This window comes from Telopea speciosissima, chromosome 1 (assembly GCF_018873765.1).
Source record: "Telopea speciosissima isolate NSW1024214 ecotype Mountain lineage chromosome 1, Tspe_v1, whole genome shotgun sequence".
In the NCBI taxonomy this organism is placed as follows: Eukaryota; Viridiplantae; Streptophyta; class Magnoliopsida; order Proteales; family Proteaceae; genus Telopea; species Telopea speciosissima.
In genome coordinates this window covers 29,639,323-29,667,239 of record NC_057916.1, presented here as the reverse complement: position 1 = coordinate 29,667,239, position 27,917 = coordinate 29,639,323, and the positions used below count along the sequence as shown (strand labels likewise).

The 27,917-nt window shown below is 40.2% G+C and overlaps 1 protein-coding gene and 1 long non-coding RNA gene across 3 annotated transcripts; one reads left to right on the top strand and one right to left on the bottom strand.

Annotated features, from left to right (window-relative positions):
• On the bottom strand, positions 1 to 20,845 carry LOC122639478. Its single transcript, XR_006329516.1, has 3 exons — positions 20,834 to 20,845; positions 18,910 to 18,914; positions 1 to 131 (listed from the first exon to the last, which is right to left on the bottom strand). It is a non-coding gene; the product is annotated as an uncharacterized LOC122639478 (long non-coding RNA).
• Positions 2,331 to 27,917, top strand: LOC122639461 (putative E3 ubiquitin-protein ligase XBAT35). Of its 2 annotated transcripts, XM_043832334.1 has the most exons (11): positions 2,331 to 2,441; positions 2,684 to 2,812; positions 2,911 to 3,025; positions 8,096 to 8,167; positions 10,337 to 10,417; positions 10,540 to 10,628; positions 10,748 to 10,839; positions 11,338 to 11,419; positions 23,316 to 23,418; positions 26,004 to 26,089; positions 27,034 to 27,917. In XM_043832334.1, the coding sequence occupies exons 2-11, from the start codon at positions 2,711 to 2,713 to the stop codon at positions 27,733 to 27,735; spliced, it is 1,524 nt and encodes a 507-aa protein (XP_043688269.1). In that variant the 5' UTR covers positions 2,331 to 2,441; positions 2,684 to 2,710; the 3' UTR covers positions 27,736 to 27,917. The 2 variants fall into 2 exon arrangements, with proteins under 2 accessions (XP_043688269.1, XP_043688275.1); XM_043832340.1 differs by lacking the exon at positions 8,096 to 8,167 and having other exon boundaries at positions 2,333 to 2,441.

Here is a 27,917-nt window from a genome sequence, read left to right as displayed (position 1 = left end):
TTTGTGGCCACAATCAGTTTTTCTAAACCGGAGAGTCATTTTAAAAAGATTTTTAAAATCAAAACTTGTGACATATGCAGCTCAAGTGGGAGATTGTAAGATTTCCATAAAGGTGGGCTAGCATAGTCACACTTTATTTTAACAAAATCGGTTTAGCAGTGTTGATAGGAGCTGCCTTAATGGTATGAGTCCAGTTACTATGTGTGGACCTAAAGTATTGTTTCCTTAATGGGAAAGAAACCCTAGTTTCTATGCAGGGTTGGTCCCTGCCCTTACCACTATAAATAGTTGTCACTGGCCCATTAAGTGACCACTAATGAGAAACCAAAAATTGAGTGGAAAAGGGCAGACCAGACCAATAGTTCATGTGCTATAGGGATCGTCAAGAATTCGGCTGCCACAACCACGGATCCAGGTACGCCAAGAACACCTTCATAATTTTGTATGCTCATTGATCTCCATGGATGTTCTGCATGAATTTATTCTATCATAAGAGACATCCTACCTTAAGCCTCAGATCCCATGAAAAGTTTGGATTCGATCTCATTAACCATCTCATGAAAACTAGTGTTTGTAAAACAAGCAACCACACATTGGACATAAAGAGGAGAGAAAACCCATTTACCAAACAAGAAATTCCAAATTACTCTACCATAGGCTTTCCATAAGTCAATCTTTGATTGCAAGCCTTGACATACCACAATGGAGATGATAACTATGCATCAACTCATGACTTTAAAGCTTAAAGGTATCTTCCTTTCTCAAAAGTAGATTGAGAAGGACTGATGAGAGAGAGGCAAGAGGGGGGGCCTGCAATTGGTTAGCTATAACTTTAGCAATAAATGGGATGAAACCAACAAATGATATTTGATTGTCCCCTTTTGAAACAAGGTTAATGGATGTAGAGTTCATCTCTTTCAGTAAAGTGAAAGAAATCCATGATTTCTTTGGTTATATCTTCCATGAGAATATCTCGGCTCTTCTGGAAGAAGACAATAAAACCATCTGAGCCAGAGTCCGAGTCACCATCCATAGAGAAAACAATACTACAAATTTCCTCTCTTGTGATTGGCCTTGCCACCAGAAACCTTTCTTTATTAACATTGAAATCAGAGCATTGATGCTGCTATGAGGGACTAAGATGGAAACCAAAGAATTCACAAGTATTATGATGGGGCAGGGGCTAAGTGGGATTAAACATGTGCAGTGTGGTGCAGTTCGGGGGTGGGATGTTGTCACTTGGCAGGCGTGATATTCAACAGTCCAAGTTCAATCCAGTCAGTATTTTTTTTTTTTAATCTTTTTTCTCGAGCTCGGATTGTTGGATGTCGCATCTGTCAGGTGCTGACATCCCAACCCTAAACTGCACCACACTGCACTTTAAGGGAATTGGAGAGGATTTTTTTTTCGGCTGGGTTATCCTCCCCTCTTTTGTGTTAGCTTCCTTCGGTAGTCTGATGGTCATTGTGTCGATCATAAATGTCAATTTATTGAAGGGTTTATATTAGGAAAAATGATGTAAATATGGTCGATCTTATATGCCTTGTCACAATCTTTCTCGAAAAAGGCTGGGTATTTTAATGGCATACCGTACGCTAGCACTTTATGTGTTTATTTCTCTCTCTCTTCCCCCTTTTAAGGGAGGAAGAGAGTGATAGACACATAGGGATAGGGTGCTAGCGTAAAGTATACCAATAGCATACCCCCCTCCCCTCCTCTCCTTTTTTTTACAATCTTCTCCCACGTTAAGTGAGCTTCCTATATGGGAATCATGAGGCACTCTTTTAGTCTTTTCGGTGCATCCATTGGTTTGGCTTGGGAGATCACTACTTGGTTGCATGGTCTCTACACTAACGGCTGGGCCATTAGGGGAGCACAACAGCCACACTTGAGTATCCACCTAGGGGGCAAACATGCCATTTCAAGGTGCCCTGTGAGAGGGCGTAGAGTGCGCCACCAAGCAGGGATCTTTTTTCCCTATAAAAAAATCTAATTTTGTTGTTATTAGGTGGTCAGCCTTAATATCTACAACGTGGAAGATCAATTAGGACTTAAATGCTGTATACAGGTAGATCCGGTAATGCCCTGATTATATGTTAAATTTGAATTTTCTCAGAATTTAATTGATCATGTAGTAGTATAAAGTTTTGAAGATTCGTAATTTTTTTTTTGAAAACAGTGATTAAATTCTTCATATGAAACATTAAATGGTTAGTTAGTTGGTGCATAAAATCTTAGATGTGCGGACCAACTACAATTAATACATATAAAATGTCTTTTTCAGATAATTAATAAATTTAAAAATTCATGGAAACCGCGTCCATTCCTTATCGGTTAAGGAATTTACGTTAATCATTTTGACTCTTTAAAATGTTCATTCCCATTTTGGTTCTTGAAATCAGCCAAAATTGAAGGAACTGAACTTGGAACTTCGACGGAAGGTAGAGAGGATCATTTCTCTAGTTAATCTTCACTAGATTCTGATGTTGGGGTTTTGCTCTTATTCTCTTTGAAAATTATTTTTGATTACGAAATTTCTTAAAGCTTTGATTTTATTTTTTTTTTAAGTTTCTGGGTTATCTGAAAATCCTCTGATAAGCATAGTTGTAGGGTTTGATTGTCGTTCAGGATTTTATTTACACTGAAAATTGTATTTATTTGGGTTGATTTGGTTTTCCTTCTATGATTGGAAAGGCAAAAAGAACGGAAAATGGGGCAACAACAATCCAAAGATGAGTTGCTACATGAGCAAGTGAGGTATGGAAATGTAGAAGGAATCAAATCTCTTTGCCGAGAAGGAGCAGGTCTCGAGGTATCGATTATTTGTAATTGATGTTTTTGGTCACTTCGCTAAATGGTTATACCTTTGTGCATTTATGTACTATTTCTCACTCCCATCCCTACGTACAGTGGATTGATAAAGAAGGAAAGACTCCCTTGATAGTTGCGTGCATGAATCCTGAGCTTTTTGATGTTGCAAAAACTCTTGTAGAACTGGGTGCCAACGTCAATGCTTACCGTCCGGGTAATAATCTCCCTTTCTCTGTATGGATGAGATTCCATGTGCCGTTGCCTTTTAATTTAATTTACTAGCTAGTCATTGCAATGCAGTAGACCACTCAATTTTCCCAGAAGCAGTTTGGATCATAGTTGTCATGGTGTCTAGGCGACCCAAGGCGTTGGAGGGGGCTTGGACACAAGGGGGATCAACTAGGTGCCTGGATGCCAAGTACGCCTTGACAACTATGGGTTGGATGTTCCTGGTGTTCCTGGAACTAAAGAGCTCCATTTACAGGAACAACAAGGATATACAGAATACTTCCAGAGAACATTCCATAAATGCTAATTAGTCTCTATCCGGAAACCATTATCCCATTTGAATTAATATCTAAGAAAAATTCACAATGCCTTAAATATATCCATCATCTCTTAATAGAAAAGAAAACCTCATTATATAGCAATAGATTTTCTTGGTTGATATTATGCTGATTCCATAACTCTAGAAAGCATGCCAGAAAGTGACTGTGATGCTGCCACTGCATTTTAATTCTATAATATTCCTTCTACTGGGATGGGGTGGGGAGGGGTGGGTGGGAGACGAGGTATGTGGGTATACTTTGGCACCATGTCTCTTCCAATAGTTGAAATGTATCCTACTATACGTAAACCCCCTATCTTCATGCTCCAGTTCTTAATCCCCCTACCTTCATGCTACTTAACCCACCAATAATTCCAATTTTCAAACCCCCTTCCTTCATGCTACTTAACTCACCTAGAATTCCTGTTGAAAATAAGTTCAAAACATAAATAAGGGGAAGAAGGCTTTTCCATGCCGCACACAAACAGAAAAGGACGTTGCCCGACATGAACATCATACATGGCATCACAAATTTGAAAAATAAGTGAATTTAAATGGTGGGGCTGAATGGTGCCTCCGGACACTTCCCTTAAGACCATAGATGCCCCCATGATGCAAACTGGGTTGATGCGAATCGTCTCCAAGATAAAGCAGCCCCATAGGCCCCTCCAATAGTTGTTGCACTTGCTTATTGGGCCTTGTTAGGACACTTTAGAGTTGTGCTCATACTAAAAGAAAAGTTGACAAAATATGATCGCCAAAACCAAGACTTAAAACGAAGATCATCAAGAAGGAAAAATGTTTGCAAGCCAAAGGCTGCATACACACTTAGAGTGTTTACAGAGCAGACACAGAGAAGGGAGGATGGAGTTCGGACCTCCAGAAGACTGGATGCCCCCATTCATTTATAGGTGGAAAATACTCCTCAGATGTACTTGTTTGAACGGGTACACCTATCCAGAGTATGTGGAGAAGATTCCAGATCAATGGTGATGACTGATGAGACACACTCCCTTGTATGTACATGTTTGTATGTAGAGTCTTGTCTCTTTGAAGAGACAGCTGTCCGTGTACGTAGTGACATGTTTCTTCATCACCTACGTAGAGTCATGTTTCTCCATACCATAGTTATCCAGGTGTGGTCTAGGCGTCAAGAGTCTTTCTTGGGTCCAAAGTGACAACACACTTTGTTGATACTTTCACGAGTTTACTTTACTTTATATTTATTGCTTTTGTTTTTTGATGAATGTGCTTATATTTATCCTATTTTTTATTTATTATATGTTGGTTTTCTCATATTAGGCCATTACTAGCATAATTATATCATATTGCATTGATATGGCTTCTATGTTGCATGTAAACATAATTATATAATATTGTCATTTGCTATATTATATATATCATTAATGCACACCTTGGCAGGCGTCTTGTCCCTTAAGTGCCTCTCCAACGCCTTGGGTCACTTAGTCTGCTTGACAACTATGCTCCATACCCGTGCATAGAGATACATGCCTGTATGTAGAGACTTGTCTCTTGACAGAGACACCTACGTATAGATATGTCTTTAGAGAATTTATAAATACAAGAGTGCTGGCCAGAAAAGAAGAGAAACATGCGCAAACACACACACACACCGCATCTGCCCTGCCTCTCCACACTATGGCTAGGCTCGGCATGTACGCATGCGTGTCTGAAAATAAACCTCCACATTTGTGTGAAATAAATCTCCGTACCTCGGAGCCAAACTAATCTAGAATAGACTTCTTGTCATGGGTCCCTACCCATGTGGTGGGGGGTAGGTAGGAACAACTATAAAACCCTCCTGGATAGGATCCCAAGTCTAAAACCCCACTCAAATAGAACCCGAAAATTGACTGAATTATAAACTCCTATTCTAACTAGGAAAACTGAAAGCAAACTCCTACTATGAATAGGAGTACTAAAAAGTAAACTATTAACTAACTATTCCTACTTGAACTAGGAATGAAAATAAGCTACTACTAGGCCTAATCCCGTATGCCTACCTTGTACCCACATTTTAGGCCCATTAAAGTGGTCCATTACAAAGAAAATACAAGGAGGGATCAAAGGCCCAATACATATATAACCCAACCCAAGGCTTATTCCCAATAAAATAAGCCCTGTCGGTGACTTATCTGCATCAATTACCCCCCCCCACTTAATAAGAACTCGTCCATGGGTTTTGATAAGTCTGGGACCAATCTTCACATGGTGTACATCTGTCTTCATTCCATAGCAAAATTCAGGCAGCTCCTTGTAAGTAGAAATGTAGTCATATAGGCAAGGAGGGTGCTCTTCAAAGTACTTCAAGGGAATGATGAATTCTATGTGTTCAATCTCTGAATCAGCATCAGCCTTAGATGTCAGATCCATAGAATCTTCGACTCTGGGAGCCTTTTCATCGAAGAATTGAGCCACAAACTCTTCCTCTTCAAGAACTTCAGCCTGTATGTTGACAATCTCTTGTGTAGTGTTCTCTCTCACTACCTCATGTTACACTATTTCAGTTTTATCTGCTTTGATTTCTGCAATGTGAACCTCTTCAGGGAAATCTTCTGTTAGCATCAACCTTAGAGTCAAATCCATAGAGTCTTCAACTTTGGGAGCCTTCTCATCGAAGAATTGAGCCGCAAACTCTACCTCTTCAACAACTTCAGCCTGTATGTTGACAATCTCTTGTGGAGTGTTCTGTCTCACTACCTCATCTTCCACTATTTCAGTTTTGTCTGCTTTGATCTCTGCAATGTGAACCTCTTCAGGGAAATCTTCTGCTTGTTGATCTCCTGCCTTTAAAGCTTCAAGCACTATCTCTTCCTTATCATCACAGTTCACTGTGATCACTTCAGCTTTATGTTCAACTTCAAGCTCCTTTTCTCTGAATGCTTTCTTCGTTTCTTCCTTTAATGGTGAAAGGTGAAGCTCAACCTGTGGTTTAACATTGTTGGTGTCGAATTATGTTCTCAAGTGATCCTCAAAAGTAACCGGTGGTGCTTGTGGTGTAATAGTTCTCTGCGGCAGCCTTCCTTGGTATTGGTTGGGGTTCTGTGACGCAGTCGGTGTAGGGTGATACTGGCCTCTATGGTATTTTGGAGTGGGCTGATGTGGTGACAGTGAATTAACATGTCGTGACACCGTATCTAGATACATTGTCAGAGGTTGCTTCAGCGATTTCACCTTGTTAGTCATATTCTTGACCATATTGATCAATTATTGAAGGGATTCTTGATCACCTGTAGGGTTATTGCTTGGAGTATCCATAGCTCTGATACCAAATTGATGGGGGGGGGGGGTAGGAATAACTGTAAAACCTTCCGGATAGAATCCCTAGTCAAAAAACCCCACTCAGATAGAACCTGAAAATTGACTAAAGTATAAACTCCTATTCTAACTAGGAAAACTGAAAACAAACTCCTACTATGAATAGGAGTACTAAAAAGCTATTACAATTTTGTTGAAAAAAACAACAACTAATAACTAACTATTCCTACTTGAACTAGAAACATAGTTTGAGAACTCGCGAGATCTCATTTTTTTTGAGCAATCGAGTCGAGTTGTAATACGAGTTAAAAAATTACACTTTCTCAGTCGAGATCTCGGGTAACTCGAGATCTCGGGTCGACCCAGATCTCGACCCATCAACCTCTTTAAAAGTCACCTAACTCGATAGAACTCGATCGAGTTTTGTCCAAAAGCTGTTTTCTTTCCCATTTGAAGACTGACTCATTTTAGCTCTGGATTTGAAGTTGTAACTTGCGGGAGAGTTGATTCAGCAACACATCTTCAAGATTCATCTCAAATTTGAAGGATTTTTCAAAGGTAAACTATTTTTCCCCAAATATGGCAATAGCAGTAGATCTCATGCCTCATGGCAACAGCTATACCCTAGGATAGGGGACTTGACATATGCTGATGACAATTCTTATATGCTTGTTGTGGAGCACTATATGCAACAGTGTAGCAACACTATGTCATGGGAAGACTATGTGGCACTACTGGGGACTGAATACTTGATTCAAACTGAGTTTATGTGATGATAGTTGTAACTTGTAACATTGTTAAACAGTTTGATGTATCACTTTAACATTTCTAATGCTTATTAAGTTGTTTAGCTATTAATTGAATGTTTTACTTGCTTTCTATTTCTAAATTATGTGTAGAGTAGGGTATTTTAGTACATCGTCGCCTACCAACTTAGGGTCCGAAGTAAAACTCCTATTTGGACTTTGTTTTTGCAAAATCTGATAATGCCATTGTGTATAAATGGCCTAAAATAAGCTGAATACCAAGTTTCAGACCCAAACTAGGTCTAAAACCCACTGAGTTGAGGTTTTGAGTTGAAAAAAAAAATGCACCAACTCGACCAAGATCTCGAGAACTCGACCGAGATCTCGGTTTTTCCCAGGGTTGAGTTGGGATCGAGTTCCAAGTTTTAGTACCTTGACTAGGAATGAAAATAAGTTACTACTAAGCCTAATCCCGTATGCCTACTTTGTACCCATATTTTAGGTCCATTAAAGTGGCCCATTACAAAGAAAATACAAGGGATCAAAGGCCCAATACATATGTAACCGTACCCAAGGCTTATTCCCAATCAAATAAGCCCTTTAGGTGACTTGTCTGCATCACCATGTAGTTCCCACTCCAACATATAAGCCACTCTTCTTCTCTTCCATATCCAATGTGGGATTAAAGTTTCCAATACTTTGCCTTTGCTAGAAAGAAATCATCGGGATGGTCGCAGGGTCAACTCTTGTGGGAGACGAAAATCAAGGAAGACAAAAAAGAGAGGTATTTTGAATCTTCTTCTATTTTTAAATTCATTTAAAACTAACAATTCCAATTTAGTGTTTATATTCAAAGTAGACATACTTAATAACTTACTGAATAAACAAAGAAATGAGGGTTAAGGCCATAGTTCCTTTTAAATTTTAATCACAACTAGTTTGGATATTTTTCCTTGGACTTCATAAGGCAAGCTTCTGTAGTTTGGTAATTGGATTCTGAGCAAGAGTAGATGTTTTATTTCAATGATTTTATGTATGGTTAGTCCATTGGTAAAATTTAACATTTTTATTTAGTGCAGTTGATAGATTTTTATTGCTATCTTCGAAATTTCTTAGTTTAGAGGATCGAGACCCAAAGTTGGGTAGGTTCAATATAGAAGGTTATCTATTGCCAAGAATTGGCCTGATTAAATATCGATGCATTGTTCTTTGGAGCTTTTAAAATTTTTATTTTTTTTAAATTAATTTTTCAGACAAATCCTTCTTCCCTTCTGGTCTGAAGAGTAATCAGGGCCAATGAGCTTTCGTTGTTGCATTTATGCTCTTTCCCTTTTTTTATTATTATTCTCAGAGGAGAAGATAAATCTTTTCACCAAACATACGCAGATCCAATAATGATCTTATAATAAGAACTAGATGTCTTTCTTGATTCAATCCTTTTGCCCCTCATTCTTCGACAAATAGAAAAATCCTTTTCGAGTTTGAAATATCTTTCTAAGCTTTTTTTTTCTGTGATTAATACGGGGTCCGCATTAAGATGGCATCTTATTGTATATTTCCTGCAATCCGTATTTTTCTAGAGACCTTTCTCGATCATTCCCTTTGCCCCTCATTCTTGAGAAACAGAAAAATTATTTTCGAGTTTGAAATCTCTTTTTAAGTCTTATTTTTTTTTAATTTTTTTTTGTTGTGATTAATACAGTAAATGGGGTCCATAAAAAGAGGGAATCCTACTTCATGGTGGGATCCACCCTCATACCGAAATGGGATCTACCTTAAGACTACTTATTGCATATTGCCTGCAATCTGTATTTTTCTCTCTCTGTGGCACAAATTTTGGGTTTATGAAGCACGAGCCTTGGATGCTATGGCCTGATTTTTACTTTGTGTCGTTCAATTTGAAAATTTTCTTCTTCCCATGATCAAGTTTATATTGTTTACCCTTTGTCAATTTACTTGATTTTTAAGAAATCATTGTGTGTCATGGAACCCCTAATTATTTTGTGGAACTATTTTTCTACATATACGGATGAATATGATTCATTGATTGGTTGATACCATGTTGATTCCATTTGTTTAGAGAAATTTATAGGGATGAATAATTTGCATCGATCAAGCAAATTCTTGAATTCTGGAACTAGTTTTCAATATATAGGAGTGAACCCCCTTCCCCCCAAAAATATCTGGCCCTGTCCCTTAGTCATATCTCTGTCTTCCTCATTCTGATTTGGTGTTCATATTACAGATATGTTGGTTCTCATTTGTGGTACGAAATTTGGACCTGTGTCCTGATTGTCACTATCATTCATTTAATTTGAAACTTTTTTTCCCCATGATCATGTTTAAATTGGTCACCCTTTGACCATTTACTTGATTTTTAAAAAAACATTTACTGTGCCCCATGGAAACATCAAACCATTTTGTCTGGAACTATTTTTCAATATGTAGGGATGGTTTTGTTTCTTACGAAAAGGGATGAATTTGCTCGGTCAATGCCAAGTCGATTCCATTTGTATTGAGACCTGCTGGATGGGGAAATATAGATATGATAGCTTCTGGAGGCCTTGTATACGAAGAATTAACCACAGTGAATGTTCTAACTTCTACTCATCTCACTGCAATCATGGGAAATGTAACCAGATTTTTGCACCTACTTTCTAATTGGTTGTGCTAATTTTTCTTCTTGATATATTTATTATTTAGATTGGTAAAACTAAACCTGCATGCAGAAAGCTTCATTGGTTCAATAGTTCATTCCTGATTTTAATAAATTGTAGGTGTTTCCATTTTAGTCTGTTTCTTCTTATAAATGGTATGTTTTGGAGCATGCACTTCTAATCCATCTATGCTGGTCGATATTTTCTTTCCTTCTATTTGTTAGTGAGGTACCGATGAGAAAATTGCAAACGTGAATAACTGATACCTTGTCAATATTATCTTTCCTATACTTTAGGGTCTCATGCGGGAACTCCTTTACATCATGCGGCGAAAAGAGGTCTTGAACAAACTGTGAAGTTACTTCTTTCCCATGGAGGTATGCTGTTGGTTAGCATTGGAGCTTGGACCTCGATTCCTTGGGGAGGAATGAGTTTTTTTTCAATTATTGCTGTCTGTTGAAGTGTTCTTACCGAAGGAACTATTGTTTGAACATTTCAGCAAATGCTTTGGCGATGAATGATGATTGTCAGACCCCACTTGAAGTTGCTAGATCAAAGGGGTATAGCAATGTTGTCCGTGTGATTGAGGTATCCTTAAAGTTTTGGACCCATAGTATTTTGGGCCAGAGTGCTATTTTTGTGCATGGATACCAACAAAAGTCTTCTTTTGGTGAAGGAGTCTTATTTTCTATTGGTTTCTTTTGCAGAGCCATATATGTCTTTTCTCTGGATGGATGCGTGAGTTTTATGGACCAGGGTTTCTGGAAGCATTAGCCCCTCAATGGTTATCGAGAAAAATGTTGGTAGCATTTTAAGATTCAGAGCTCTTCTGATGCTTAGGCACACACACAATGTATTGGATTAGTATTTTTGAGCTATACCGAACTATGATACCCAGATACCTGAACATGTTAAATGGACCTGCTAGTCATGGTATGATAATGACAATACTAGATACTTCATATTCTAGAGTCTGAGCCTCATTCCCGTTTCCAACAGCCTATGTTGTACACTTTAACTTCTGGTAAGTTTCTTATTGGTTTTATTGAACATGGTGTGGATATGCACACATATAAATGGTATATAACAACTCCTATAAAAAACCATATAAGTAGTTGACTTTGGATAAAATTGGGCAAAATGTGAATACTAAGCAACCCCTCTAAGAAAAACATTTTTATTTTGGAGAGATACTTAATTTAAGAATTGAAAGCAGGAGCATGCTATCAGCATATTGCTCTCTCTCTCTCTCTCTTAGGTGGATTTATATGCTAACTAATATCTGCAATGTTTGCAGTTGGGTTGTGGTCATCCCTTGTGGTTCTCGCAATGCTGCAAACCCTATCAAGCTGGAGGTTGCTGCATATTCTAGTCCACAGGTATTGATGGATTATCATCAGTCACTTTTGAAGAAATTTAAGATTATGATCTGAATTCTCATTGTAAATATTGAACATATATTCATATGTCCTCCCCCTCCCCCCCCCCCCAAAAAAAAAATCTATTTATATGTATTTTCAATGAGTAACTACTTTATTAATTAGTGGGGGGAGAAATATGTACGAGCACTAAGAAGGGACAATGACAACCAAAATAGACTAGGAAAGCACAAACTGTACAATAGGCGACCCTATGTAAAGAATGCCCCTCAAAACCACTTCTAGCAAAGCTTATCTGTCAAGAGGTTTCTAGATCTTGCCCTTTAGTGGGATTATGCATTCCTTGGACCGTGATAAAGATAGGAATAACAACTCTGGACATGAAGTGAATACATCCAGGAAACCCCAATCATGTGATATCACCATTGAATAAAGTAGGCTGATTCGTTGCCCTCAACCCTTAGATGTGACCACTGAATGGAGAGTGAGTTCTTCAAACCAAAAACAATTCAAGCTCAGATGTGGTTGAACAGCGGTTCCAATGCCGCCACTGAACATGCAAATAGTGGCTTCTTAATAATCCTTGAATGTAATGTAGTCCTAGATAGGTAGGTAACCTTCTAGGAGCCAGACAAACCAGGACCTTCCAAACAGCTGGCCGATTGGGGCAGAATTGAGGAAATTTGGTCAGATTTAGGGTTAGGTTAGGGTAAGGAAGATGTAAATTAAATGATAAAGCTAGGCAGGTTTTTAGGAGTCTAATGAGATAGGTTTGGTTAGGTTTGAGTGAGGTTTTAAATTCAGAAAATTAGGGCTAGGGTTTCGGGTTTCAGCGAAGAGGGGAGTGAAGGAATTTAGGGTTTAGAGTAAGAATTTGGGGTAGGGGTTTGGGTCGAATTTTCCTAATGGTGAGGAGAAGGTTCGAGCTAAATTTGGGCAGAAACTGATGGTTGGAATGAGCTGTGGGAAATTTTGGGGTTTTAGGGTTTTGTTGGAGAGGAGGGGATTAGGGTTTTTAATGGTGGGATGGGGCTGTAACTTGGGTCGAGTGTAGAGTGTGGTGAGATGAGGCTGTGATCCAATTTTGGTTCGATTCTGATGGTGGGTTAAGGCTGAACAGGAAATTTAGGGTTTAATGGAGCTAGGGTTTAATGGGGGTCAATGGGGTCAGATAGGGCTTAGGTTGGAGGATGAGAAGAAGAAGGTTGATTGCATAATTTCTGTAAATTTTTTTGAGTGAATAAGAATTTCAATACCAAAAGAAGAGAAGAAAATACAAAAGGCCCTAAAGAGGAAGAGCCCAACCAGCCAGCCTAAGCATTAGCCGGAGCAACCAAGGAGACATTTGAGAGACCCCAGGACTGAACAATGGTCCTGTTCCTATGGGTGTCTTTACAAGTAGAGGGGGGAAGTAAGGATAGTTTTGCTTTAATTTCAAAAGAAATGGAATCCCAAATCTTTTGGAAAGGCTGAGAGATGGAAGTTCATTTTCTCAAATTACGCTCCATCCAAATATGGTTGAGAGTAGCACAGAAAGCCATCTTCCCGACCGTGTCACAAGTAGAGGAGCCAGCGAAAGTCATATCAATCCAAATCCATTCTCTAGCGAAGGGAAGAATACGCCTTGGGACAGGCCAGCATTTAAGGAGCACCCCCTTCCATATTGCAGCTACAGTAGGACAATCAAAGAAGAGATGGTTCAGGTCTTCATCATTGTTCCAGCAGAGGCAGCAAGCACGAGGAACTGAGATCTGGCGGCTGCGAAGAAAGGTTTGAGTAGGGAGACAATTGTTGAAAACTCTCCAGGCTGTAAAGCAATGCCTAGGAATGTGATGCTTGAACCAAAGGAGCTTGTGCCAAGGGACCAAGGGGCCTTTCAGGCGAATAAAATTCCAAGCAGCCTTGAAAGAGAAGGAGCAAGAGCTGTTGGAGTTCCAATTGACGCAATCACCTCTTGAGGCAACCCTTCTAGTGACCAGATGGAGGTCATTCCAGATAGGAGTGAGGATAGGACCAGAGATGGGGGGAGCCCAGCCATTGTGGTCTAAAATATCAGCAACCAATGAAAGCCTATGTAAGCCTGAAGAGTAGATGGATCTGGGGGTAACCCGATGAAGCAGAATTCCCATAGGGTGCCAGAGGTAGGTAGACTGACCATCACCAATGGTAGAGCGAATGACTTGAAGAGCCAAATGACGGCTGGCAATGATTTTCTTCCAAACCCAAGAAGCATCGGAACCCACAGAGGCAGTCCAAATGGAATCATGGCAAAGGCGGCCCGAGTAGATCCAATCAACCCAAATGCTCTTCTTTTTTTAGGCTATCTTCCAAAGGAGCTTGAAGATACCAGCTGAGTTCACTTCTTTGATACGCCGAATGCCTAGACCTCCTTCCTTCTTGGGAAGGCACACTGCAGCCCAACTCAAGGGATGAAGAAACCTGGAGGAGTCAGAGCCCTTCCAAAGGAATGAAGCCATAAGAGCTTCCATGGCCTTGATAGTAGATTGAGGGAGTCCATAGATACCCGACCAGTAGATATACGAGGCTTCCAGAACTGATCTAACGAGGGTTAGCCTGCCAGCATACGAAAGAAGCTTGCTTTTCCATAGCTGAAGTCTCTTACGGATCATGTCCAACAAGGGGGTGCAGTGATGAGTAGAAAGTCTAGCAGTGATCAAAGGAATCCCCAAGTATTTGACAGGCAACTGACCTTCAGTGAAGCCAGAGATGGCTAGGAAAATTGCTTTGTTAGCCTCAGTAACTCCAGCAAAGAAGATGAGGGACTTGGATGGGTTGATGCGCAAACTTGAGAGCTCTTTGAATTGCTGGAGACAAAGTAAAATAGTCTCTAAGGAGGCAAGCGAAGCCTTGGAGAATATCATCAAGTCGTCTGCAAAGGCCAGGTGGGTGAGCTTGAGCCCTTTACACTTGGGCATTGGAGAGATGAGCTGCTGGTCAGTGCAAAGCTGGATCTGCCTGGAGAGGATTTCCATGGCAATAGTAAACAAGTAGGGGGAAAGAGGGCATCCTTGCCGAATCCCCACATCAGCTCCAAAGTACCCTGCCGGACTGCCATTAACTAAGACTGAGAACTTTGGGGAAGAGATGCAAGAGCTAATCCAGTGAACAAAGGGAACAGGAAACCCCATCTGAGTCAACACTTGAGCAATGTAGTCCCATCTAAGAGAATCAAAAGCTTTGTGGATGTCGATCTTCAGGAGTAACGAAGGAGAGTGATTCTTCCGATCAAAGCCTTTGACAATATCATTACAAAGAAGGATGTTATCAGAGATGTTCCTGCCAGGGATGAAGGCTGTTTGGTTATCACTCACCAAGATGTCCACCACACTTTTGAGCCTTATAGCAAGAATTTTAGCTATGAATTTGTAAAGAAGATTGCAGAGTGCAATGGGCCTGAAGTCATTCATAGCTATTGCACCTTCCTTTTTGGGGATAAGGCAGAGGAAGGTGTGATTAATGCCCTTGACTTGATTGGGATTAAGGAAGAAGCTCTCTATGGCAGCTATAAGGTCAGCTTTGATGATATCCCAAGCAGCTAAAAAGAATCCCATACTAAAACCATCCGGCCCAGGAGCTCCATTGACCTTGAGGGAATGAATAGCTTTCACAATTTCATCTTCTTTTGGAATAGTACTTAGGGAATCCAAGAGTTCAGAAGGAACAAACTTGTTGAGCAATTGGATAGGGACAGACACATGCTCCTGTTGAGGCCTAGAGAAAATTCCTTTGAAGTGCTGAACTGCCATGTCCTTAATATCCTTAACTGTGTTAGCAACAGAGCCATCCTGCCGAGTGAGCTGAACAATAGAGTTAGAATTAACTCTAGCTTTCACCGACCTGTGGAAGTAAGCTGAGTTGGAATCCCCCAAATCCAGCCATTTGATTTTTGATTCTTGATTTTTGCTTGAGGAAACTTTCTTCTCTGGCTAGTAAGGTGGAAAGTTGAATAGAGACCTCTTTTTCTTCCAAAGCAAGGGAATCATTGAGCAAGTCAGTCTGCAGCCTAGATTGAATGGCAGCAAGTCTGTCTTTGCAATCTTTAACTTGAATGGTGATGTTGCCAAAGATGTTTAGGTTCCAGTCCTTGAGAGCAGCCTTGACATTTTTGAGTTTCTTGGAGAAGGCAATGAGACGGGTGGAGAAGGCAAGGACAGGCTTTTGCCAAGCTTCAAGCACAACCGGGAGGAAGGTTGGGTGAGAGGACCACATGTCAAAAAATTTGAAGGGCTTGGGGCCAAAAGAAGTGAAGGGTTGAATTGCGAGAGAAATGGGAGAGTGATCAGAGATGCCTGGGTTTTCAAAGGAGGCATGAGAGGAAGGGAAGGAGTTTAGCCACCCTTCATTAACAAGAAGTCTGTCTAATTTGCAGGCAATGCGACTGTTTCCAGCCCTTTTATTGCTCCAAGTAAGAGGAAACCCAGTCCATCTGAGGTCATTTACAGCTATATCCTCAATGCAATCGTTAAAGTCATTCATAGCAACCTGGTCACAGTGGTCTCCCTCTTGTTTTTCAAGACTGAAACGAATAATGTTGAAATCTCCTCCAAGGCCCCAAGGCTGGGACCCAACTTGGCTAACAAAGGTTCTAAGATCAGCCCAAAGAGAAGACCTGAGAGTTGGGCAGTTTTCAGCATAGACCACAGAGAAGAAAAAGGAGAAGTGGCCTAAGGAATCAAAGAATTTGGTATGCAGGAATTGAGAGGAGGAAGCTGAGAGGGAGATGGAGATTTTTTTGGGGTCCCACAGGAGCCAGATTCGGCCATTGGGGTGATGGATGTAGTTGGAAATCAAAGACCAACCTGGAGCTATAGAGGCAAGGATTTTGGAAGAGTTGGGCTCCTTAATATGGGTTTCCAGGAGGCAGCAAAAGCACGAGCGAGAATCTCTAATACGCATACGAACAGCAGCTTGCTTCGCGGGAGAGTTGAGACCGCGAGTATTCCAGATAAAGGTGAATCATTTGGACAAAGGTCGAAGGGGCAACGAAGGCTCTAGGAGCCTGGTCAACACCGCTCAAGATCCGGTTTCACTATGATGCCGCCGGCGATAAGAGCTGCCGGAGGGAGCAGAAGGAGTGGGAGGCGTAGGGGAGGGGCCGACGAGGTAAAGCAGGGAAGAAAGAGAAGCGGGTGTAGAAGACGAAGTTTTCATCGAATCGGGTCGGTCCAGACCCAGAGAGAGTTGGAACCAGCCCGAGAGAAAGAAGGGGTTGGGATGGAGCAACCCGACCCGAGAGGAGAGAAAGTGAGATGGGACAAGCGGGCTAGGGGAAAGGAACCCGGTTCAAAAGGTAAGTCGATCGGGACAAGCCCAGTGGCCACATGGAGGAGGGGGTCAACGAGGAGGGGCCCACTTGATTCAAGATAGTAAAAGAAGTTGTCTCGGGGTTCAATAAAGAAGGGGAAAGCAGAGAAGGGTCTTCTCCGTTATCGGTAGAGACAACTCGCAAGAACCGAGAGGACGGGGAGGAGCGCACATCCCGGAGGAGCGGACGAAGACTTGAAGCAAGAGCAGCACCATTTTCTAAGCCGAGCCTAGAATAGAAGTCTCGGCAGCAGGATCTTCTCGTCATGCGAGATCCGCTCCGGGAGAACCTCAAACTCGTAGCTTCTCGGGACACGAGATAGGGTCAGAGTCTTCAGACGAGGCCAGGAGGCTAAAACAATTATGACCGTATGACCAGGGCTGCTGCAGCGACTGAGACAGTTCCGTGGTGCTTTCCGGCGGTTTCTTTTTCTTCTAACGATGGTTCAGTTGCCGGAATCTGGATCTTGAACGGCCTCGAGAGGCGGAACGAACATCCCTATTGAGAAGATTCAACGGCTCAGCTCTTGCAGTGGCCAAACTCGCAGGCCTCTCCAGGGGAATATCAACAGATAAAGCAGGTCCAACTTCCCCCGAAGTAAAAGAATTGACTCGAAAATCAGTGGTTTCAGCAACCAAGGGCTGGGCAACAGGAGTGCAATGCTGGGAGCCGTGGCCGAAAGTTTTGCAAACCAGGCAATGAGGCTGGAGCCAATCGTAGTATATTTCCTGGTCGAAGGAATAGTTCTCGCCTTCGTTGACAGTGATGAACGAAGGGAGGGAGTCCGCAGCAAAAACTTCAACACAAATTCTCGCAAAAGCTAAACGATCCTTCCTACGAGTGCGCACATCAGAGAACAAAGATTTTCCCAATGCAGAGCCGATCAGGCTGAGACCATCAGTACACCAGAAGTGAAGAGGCAGTCCTGGCAGAGTGATCCACAGAGGGATGGAGGAAAGGTCCAAGCGCCTGAGTTGTAATTGGCGAGTCCACTGACGCAAGAAGATTGGCTTTTTACCCACCAGCCAAGGGCCACCTTCCAAGGCTTGAGCTTTGTCGAGAGAGGAGGAGAATTTGAAGATAAAAAACCCATTGTCAAGCATAAAGATATCCAGAGTACCATGGGGACGCCATTGCTTAGAAAGGGAAAGCTTAACAATAGGAAAAGGAGGTCGAGGACCTAGAAAATTGCCCACAAGGCAATCTTCCCAAAGTTTTGCTTCATCCGAGAGCAGTTCAGGAGGGCAGCAGACCACCTTCGAAGGGCCAGTTGAAGCAGAAGGAACAAAGTGCAGGGGAAGTCCGTCTGATCTGGGAGAGGAACCTGTACCAAGGATGGAACTCCAAGAAAGAGGCTGGGAAACAGGGGGATGCAGAGTAGGAGCAGGGGAAGGAGAGTGGGAAGCAGGGGCAGGACTGAAGGAGGCCATCAAAACTTCATCTCTAATTTCTGTAAATTACTTACTTGTAATTGAAGATCTTCAAGGCAGCAGCTTGAAGAAGAACTAGAGCAGGACCTCCCAATCTACAAGATGCAAGGAGTCGATCGGAGTCCACCAATCCCTTCACCTTGATATTACTCACAAGGCACTCTCAAGTGGAGCTAAACAGCAGCAGCAAACAAAAGAGTTTTTTTTTTTTTTTTTAAATCTGAATTGTGGGAGAGCCTCCCACGGTTCTATTATTTATAGTAGGCCAAAGGCCCAAATCCTAATACAGTCTAAATACCTCCTTAGTATAAATCGTGGAAGGGGTGTAACACTTTAATTAAAACTAAAACTTAAAGGATTCCTAGTCTACCAATCAGAAATAAGCACCTAACAACCAATAAGAATTAATCACTTAATTGAACCAAGGCTGAACCGGTTCAATTTAAGTTACATTTAAACTGAAAAATAAACCAAGTATGGGAAATAACTAAAGCTGAAATATACTAAGTAATAAACTAAGGCTCCAAATATTACTAGGTCCTAGTCTTTGGGCGGCTTCTTTTTCTTGCGGGTGCTTGGATCTACATCAGAATGCCTTCCCAAGACCTGCCTAACCTGGGTTACCCAATGAGGTACCATTAAAGTTGAATTTGACGAAAAGGAAAGAAGGGAATCCTAGAATTCTGTTGCAGTGGATGATGGGGATGGGCCATCATATAATCAAGGGGATAAACCATTTCTGCTATCAGAATAGTGGTCCCCACAACCAGACAACCTTCTTAATTATCTAGAGATGCCTTTATAAAATCCAGTTGTTATGGTCCCAACAATGTTTACTTCCATAAGAACTTCCCCCTTTGCAAAACTGGATTCTAAGACCACCATAAATTGAATGATATCAACAGGGAAAACCCCCCTACTCCAAAAGGTGAAGTGATAAATCCTAGATAGGTAGGAGACCTACTAGGAGCCAAACAACAGGATCAAATAACAAAAGGGGCTGCTGGTTCAAATGGACAGCACTAGGGTTTAGGTCAATTCCTAGGGTTTGAGTTGGATATTGGGAAAGGGGTTTATAGGGTATTAATGGGCAGGTCTAGGGGGTCAATATGGTATGAAAATGTTAGGGTTTGGATGAGTTTTGAAATTCTGCAATTTTGGGCAGAATTGAATTTTAGGGTTTTGGGTTTGGGTTTTAATGGAGCAAGGAGATGAAGGGGTTAGAGTGGGAGTTTGGGGCTGAAACTTGGATCGAGTGTCAACAATGATGTAAGGGATGTATGCTGAAAGTTTGGTTTGAAACTAATGGACAGATTCGAAGTTATGGAGGTTTCTTAGTAGAAGTAGGAGAGAGGGGTAAAACTGTAATTTCAGACAAACGGCTGGGTGGATGGTGATGAAATTTGAATCGAGTCTCTCTTTAGGGTTTGAGGAAGACTCGATCAAATTTTTAGCAGGTTCTAATGGTCAGATTTGGCTGGGCAGAATTCTCACGAAAATCACGTTGTATGTGACCTTCTAGAAGGAAGAAGAATAGTTGCAGAATTTCTTACTTGTTGCTGGTCTTCAATGGCAGCAGCTTTGATGATGAACAATGGGGTCTCCCGATCTTCACGATACAAGGAGATAAGTAGCAGCCCTCCCGATCTACACGATGCAAGGAGTCGATTGGAGATCCATCAATCCCTTCCACCTTGAGATCCACAAGGATATACACTCACAAAGAGCAGCAGCAATGGCAGCAAGCATAAAACTAATTTTTATTAATTAAATTCGTATTCAATGCTGGCCTCCCTTACAAACTTATATAGAAGGCTCAAAAATAGACTTAGACACTAAAAAGGAATGGCCTAACCCAATCCTTAACCTATTAGCTAACTTAAACTGACTAGGAAACTGAAATAGACTCAAAATAGAGTCCTAATCCAGCCCAACTAAACAACTAAAAGAAAAACTAATAAAATCACTTAAATTGAACCATTGGTTGAACCGGTTCAATTTAAAACACCAAATAAAAAGCTAAGTATGGAAATAAAACTAAGTATGGGAGCTAATCCCGTATGCAACCTATTTACCCATATTTTAGGCCCATAAAAGTGGCCTATTACATTAGAAACCCATGGGATCAAATGCCCAACATGTATGTAACCCAACCCTAGACTTATTCCTAATAAAAGAAGCCCAGTTTGGTGATAAATTTGCATCAGGTTGGTGATAAATCTGCATCATGAAGTTTCCCATATTACACTGGTAAAGCTATGGCGAGAAAAGTTCGCTAACAGATTTTCAAATTTCGATCATTTATAAAAATAAAAAAGGGTAATTTACACATACCACCCCTGAGGTTTAACGAAAGTATAATTTTACCCCCAGTTTTGGATAATTCTGCGTACCCTCCTGAGGTTTACAAACATTAACACATACACCCATTCCGTCAGTTTATGACTAACAGTGTTAAAATCAAGGGGTAAAGTTACAAAAATGCCCTTGCAAGAAAGAAAAAAAAACCTGCAACTCATCTTCCCCAAATCGTTTAGGGTTTGAAAAAAAGGGAAGATGAATTGCAGGTATAACTTACCGATACTAGCTAACCAATTAATCATTATTTCTTGACGACATAGGATGCCAAGGAAAAAAATTGTGGAACTCAGTCTCTACGTTTCCAAAACCCTAACATGCCCAAATCCATATCCATTACCTTGTGCTGATAACTGTGGAGTTAGTATAAATTGGCACATTTCATCTGATTATAGAAAATGATGGACAGCTCGTATCGCTCTTTTTAACTGGGAAGAAATCAATTTTGAAGATTGGTCTACCAATGAACAAAACTTACTCTGGTTATGACAACGTGTACTCTCAGTGCGCTGTTCGAGAGCTGAGCGTTGACGGAGATTTTACTATTCTTCGTTCTTCGATGAAGAAGAAGAAATTGCAGAGATGCATATGGCCCGTGCATTTGTTTGCAATCTCCGTAAATTTCTCAAATGATTCTGGACAATAATTCTCTTCATCCACATAGTACTTAATTAATCTCCCCAACTCAAATAATGGAAATACTGATAACTGTTGTTGATTGAAAAGTGGCTGAGGACTGACAACCTCAAGCAGTACTGCACCAAAAGAGTAAACATCAGTCTTTGTAGTCAATTGCCCAGTTGCCAAGTATTCTGGATCAACATATCCAGCGATTCCCTTTACAACAGCAGTACTATGAACATGATGAAGTCCGGCATTATATAATGCTGGAGGATTATTATCTGTTAGTGATTTTCCAAAATCAGATATCTTTTCTAAAAAGTTCTTATCCAATAGTATGTTTGATGGCTTAACATCCCTATGGATTATACCACTCTCTCCCCATGTGTGGAGGTAGTGGAGCCCACGTGCAGCACCTATGCAAATCTCTAATCTCTGCTTCCATGTCAAGTAACTCTGGCCAAAGAGATGATTCTTGAGATTCCCATTTGCCATATACTCATACACCAAAATCATCTCATTATCTTCGTCGCAGAAGCCAATCATGGGAACCACATGTTTATGCCTGATCAGCTTCGATAGCATCTCAATCTCTTTCAAAAATTCTGTCCGGCCTTGCTCAGATCTAGATTGCGGATCGGAACGCTTGATTGCTGCCAGAGTGCCGTCATCTAGTACACCCTTGTAAACTCTACCATACCCACCAACTCCAATCACCAACGATTTGGGGAAGATGAGTTGCAGGTTTTTTTTCTTGCAAGGCCATTTTTGTAACCTTACCCTTTGATTTTAACACTGTTAGTCATAAACTGACAGAATGGGTGTATGTGTTAACGTTTGTAAACCTCTGGGGGGTACGCAGAATTATCAAAAACTGGGGGGTAAAATTATACTTTCGTTAAACCTCAGGGGTGGTATGTGTAAATTACCCTAAAAAAATGGTTACTTGCTAGAAGGTTCATTAGCACAGTTGGAGGCTTTGTTGCTGATTAACTGGGTTGACAACAATTGGTTGTCTGTCTTTTGAGCAGATGAGCAATTACTATTTGACATGTTATATTTCCTGAGTTTGCTCCAAATCACATCCCATCTATGATTTAGTTAGCAGGGAGATGGAGAAAATTTAATAACCAATGAAGATTTTAGTCTTTTGGTATCCCAAAATTCAGACTTGGTATAGTTTGCAGTGATACAGTTAATAAGTATCACATTCTCTGTAGTCATGTGCAATTTGAATTATGAGTAAACTGACATGAAGTGAGGTTTACATCAGCATCCAGTGGATTCAACATTCACACATATGGCTTGTTTGCAACCAGGATTTCTTTGTCCCTTTCAGTTTGTAAAATCACATGTAGCTTATGCAAAGGGCTTTATGTCTTGTGGACCCGTAATTGCAATCACAAGCCTACATACTTTAGTTTTATTGTTAGGTTACTGTAATACATGTGACTGGAACATCCAATTAAATTGCCAAGGTATTTTATATTTTTGGTAGTAAACTGGATTGAACATCAAATATCGATGTTGTGAGTCACGAATTTAGGTTATTTCAATGACTTGCAGGGTTAGTCCCACTTCATCTCTTTTTCTCCATAAATAATGCCTTAGACTGTATTTAGATCATATGCTTAGGTCCGAATTCTGGTATGGAAATAAAATTTGCTGTGGACAAGCATTTTTGGCAGATGGAGTATCTTTTGTACTTGTGTGTTTACTGTTAATTCCCATTTTTGCAAACAAACATGCACATTATTTTCTGGAAAACCCTCTCACTTGCGCTGCTGCAGCCCTTATGCCAGAACATGTTTTGCTATTCTTTTCTCATGCTTCTCCCCATTAGACCCTTGCCTTTCAACAGTCATGTGGGGTTACATGGGACAATTCCGTTAACTGATCCATAGTTGCAAATTGCAATTTCTTTTGATTTTAGTTTACGTATTGTTTTCAGTATGAAGATAAGAGTAGGCAGAGGGGTGTGGATTCATCATGCCATATAAAATACTAGCCAGATTCATATATTGATTTTTCATGGTTTGGAAACTTTCTCATTCCTTCCAGAACTAGTAGAAATATAGATAGCTTTTGTTCTTTACACCATCTTTGGGGTTGTATTTTATTTTCTGTTATTTTTCATATTCTGCTTTTGTTGAATAAACAGGAAGCACAGCCTCGTTTAGTTATTTCACTCTGGAAGGCCAAAATCGAGGAACCAAGGTTTCAACAGCAAGATCCTACCCTGGTCATTTTTGACAAGTCTACTAGTAAGCCCCTTGTGCTACAAAGATTCTCTGTCAGGATTGTTTCATGGTACATAATACATATTATGCATGGATGTTCTGAAATTGAATACCATAGTTGTCGCAGCGCTTAGGCGACACAAGGTGACACCAATAGGGCAACCAAGTCGCCTGGAGGCCTAGGCGATGCCTTAACAACTATATTGAATACTATGTTTATCTAGAGATCTGCTAAGCTAATTATAGAAGCATGGGAGCCAAATAGCACCCATTACATCTGCTCCACTCTAATTAACTGTCGTATTTTATTGGGATTTAGGTTTTACATGTTTATCAGCTAGGAAAGATAATATTTTTTGCATTTCTTTGCCTCCCAATTAGGAGATACTCAACCTTACGTATTTAATTATTTAACAATGAAAATTCATTCCTCCTACTCTAAGCAGAGTTTTGGATTGTTTTGAAGCCACAGTTCTTCTACTCTGATGCTAGCTCATATGTTTTGTACTAAAAAAAATGTTTTCTTCGTCTTTTTTAATAGGAGAAAAGCAAATTTTGTTGACTCTTGGTGGGGGAGGGGGACCATGACACCATGTTCAAAGGTGTTCTCTATAACAGTATTATGGAACCTACCTTCATATCTTAAAACTTCACATTAGATAGGAAAGTTGTCTAGTTGTTCATGTGATGTGAGGAGTCCGAAGTACCAAATACAAAAATTTCCAGTTCGATGGTGTTGAACACCTCCAGAATGAATGAGAAAAAAGGGTTTAAGAAGGAAACAAGAGCAATGATTTCATTCTATCTACTGATATTTGTTGAACCTCCAATTTTTTACCAGAGCAGTGGTTTCAACCTATCTACTGTTATTTGTTGAACCTCGAACTATTCCAAGTCATCTTATCCTCTTTGAACAGAGATCTATTCTTCCAGGAAGTCGATTTTTCTTTGAGATTCTTTCTTTCACAAGTTCCTAGCTCCAAGGAGCACTAATTATTTAATGTAGCTCCAAGGAGGAAGTCCCCAGTATCTGGAGGAGAGGTTACCCATTTTATAACTGACGATGGCGGAAAGACCATTGAATGTCAGGATTCTCCAACCCCAAATACTTACACTTTTACTGTGGTTGTTCAACTCAAACACCACCTGACAGCAAGTTATAATTAGCTTCATCCTTCATGTTCGTCATTTTACTGTGGGCTGCTTCACAATAAATGAGGGTATTTTGGTGTACTGGAGGTGAGATGCAGGAGGTGAATTTTCAAATTTAGAAACCTACTTATGCACCTACCTAAGGGTGTCAAACGGTGCGGTTTTGATTATATGGTGCGGTTCCGGTTCGGTGCACATTTTGCAAGGTAGAAATCAAAACCGTACCGGATAAGAATCACCCAAAATCAAAATCGTTTTATATGCGGTGCGGTTTTCGCGGTTTCTATTCGGTTTTTATTATACGGCTAACAACCGGTTTACATGCGGTTTGTCATACCAGTTCACATATGGTTTCAACTTTGTACCCTTTAATTCTATAATCCATTTCCTTGTTATGTGGGAGAAATTGTATATTTCATAAACAAATTAGAATATAATTAACAAATCAGAATATCACTAACAAAACCTTATAATTAATACTCAACTTTCCACCTTTGTACCCTTTAATTCAATTAACCCATTTCATAAACAAATCAGAATATGAGCAATCAACATAGAACCCTATCAAAAATTAACACCAAGCATTAAATAAAAGATCTTGATCTTGTTCAAAAGATGATTCCATAAGGTTTCCAACACCACTAAAATCAAGCAAACAAAAGAAGTTCTAATCATCAAAATTATCCCCAAGGAAAAATGACTGAATAATCTAATATTCTATAATGTTATGCTTCCAAGCTCCATTCTCAATCCAACAGTCCATAATTAACCAGACATTCTACAAAGATGCATCCACGTCACTTTAATTTGCATTCTTTAGCTTCTTCTAAGAGTTCCAACGCAACAAAGATGAGCTTAGATGTTCCCGTCTCCATCCATTAGAATTTTCTGCTCCAGAGATTCCAACACCTCTCTATTATGAAAAGTGAATGTAATTTTTTTTTGTTAATTTCTTAAGTGTAATAAAAGATAAATGAAGAAATCGTAAGTTGGTACCTATACTGAACAAGCTAACCCTCCACAGGTATTATACATTAGTTATGGACTCTTGGATTCTATCTGGTTCTATTCGGTTCAAAATTGGCGGTTAACCGATGGTTATCCGGTTCTGAACCGAACCGAACCCGATAGAGAACATGTGAAATCAGAATCGCACCATTTTTTTGCGGTCCGATTCGATTTGATCGTAAACGGTCGGTTCCGGTTTCAGTTTCATTTTGACACCCTTACACCTACCTCTACAGCTTTTTGGGTTGTTTGTTTAGGCCACCACCACTATGACCACATCATATTCAAATTTTCGTCATTTCTGTCTTCTATTAATTTGTTTATCTGCTTTTTGAAGTGGATGGCTTGATGCGAATGGTTGCATTATGTGGTCATTACCTCACATATTTAATGTGCAATGGGTATTTACTGAACTGTGCCTAAACTCTCAGTACATGTTTCTATGCCAGAAACACGATGTAAGATTGCTTCTGCAAATGAGGGTGACAAGCAGCAACTGCAGTTTTTTTATAATGCTTGCAAGGGAATTCGCCAGGTAAGACTTCACAAAAATTGTAAGCTAACTTGGCATCATTTTCTGCTCATCTTTTACACCTCTCATTTCTTGAATGCAAAGAAGAATGGCAATCTTTCCTTGCTTGTGACTTTAATGACCAGTGCATAAGCAATTTCAATTTGAGACCAGGAAGTTGGCTTTAAGTCTAATATGTCAATAATTCATTAAAGTTCTGATTATAAATTAAGTTAAAGAAATATTTATGAAAAGATGAGACAAATTAAAGAGACTTAATAAAGCACTGACAATTGAATTTTCCACTACAAGTGACTACTGAGAAGGTGATGTGACTGTCACAAACCTGATGTTGGACAAGGAAAACAAGAAAGACACAACTGAGGAATATCAACTAAAATCATGAGAAAACGATTTTGTTAGACAAAATAAAATTAGAGGCAATTCAGGACCCTTTTTTTTTTCCTGCAGTTCTTTTTGGTTTTAACTCTACATTCATCCAGAAATCCCTAACCTGGTCCCTTGGGATTTTCCCTGCTTTCCTATAATTCGGGAGCTTAATAGACTATTCAAATTATAGGAAAGTCGATTTGAATAGTCTATTAAGCTCACAAAATTATAGGAAAGCAGGGAAAATTCAAATTATGAATTATGTATTCACCCAAAAAAAAATAGACTTGCACTAAGGAATCCTGTTACCTTTTTTTTTTGGTTGTCTGTTTGATGGATGATCATGTTTGTGCACTAAGTATTGCATTTCAAGTTTACTCTTGAACTTGCCTCCATAATGCTCACAATTAGCAACTATTGCTTATTTGCAAAAGTACTGAACTACCTATAGTTCTCCCTTTTGATGGGTAGATATTTCTATTAGTAGTTTGTACTCAAATCAATGAAAAATTGAAAATGCATTGATCATTACAAATCTACGTAGTTGCTAGTTTTTGACTTCTTCAAACATTTTCCAGGCACTGCCTCCACCTGGTGCTCCAACTTTTCCTCCAACTGCACCGGCATCTACGGCAGAAGATATAGAATTAGCCATGGGAATAAATTCTTCCATTCAGTCTGCTGTGGAGGAGATACCACCCCTATCTAATACCCATCTGAACTCTGAAGTGGACAACACAAATGGTTGGGCAAACCATGTAGATTCTAGTAGTCACAATGGCTTGGGAAAAATAGGGGCTGCATCTTCTTCAGAAGCTACTAGCAGTGGATGGCTTGATGAGCCAGTTAAAGATGTATATAATGGATTGGGTGTATCTGAAGCTGGTCCAAGTAGCAACCCACCACAGCATATACATAGTCTGAACAATGCGACAACTCAAATGGTTCCTGAAACTGCTTCAGTTCCATCAGCTCCTCCAATTCCTGATGAGATTGCAGATGATGGCCCTATTCACTATCCATCAATCGACTTGAGTCCTGTTGATGTATCAGTGCCAACTGTGGAGGACAGACCAGGCAGACAAAATGAGGGTAAAGAAGATGGGGGTGCTTCATCCTCTTGTGTGATATGCTTGGATGCTCCAGTTGAGGGGGCTTGCATTCCTTGTGGCCACATGGCAGGATGCATTTCTTGTTTGAAAGAAATTGAAGCCAAGAAGTGGGGCTGCCCTGTTTGCCGTGCCCGGATAGATCAGGTTATAAGGCTCTATGCTGTGTGAGTAGTGATTCAGAAATATATTGAGCTGATGGTGGTTCACAGGTATGTAGAATTCTGGGATTCTAATCTCAAAGTTCTCTTCATTCGTCGTCTGGGAACTCATCAGACTTCATTACATTTGTAATGCCACACTCTGTACAGTTTGCAGTTAGGTCATCAATATGTAGAGTTGCATATCCAATA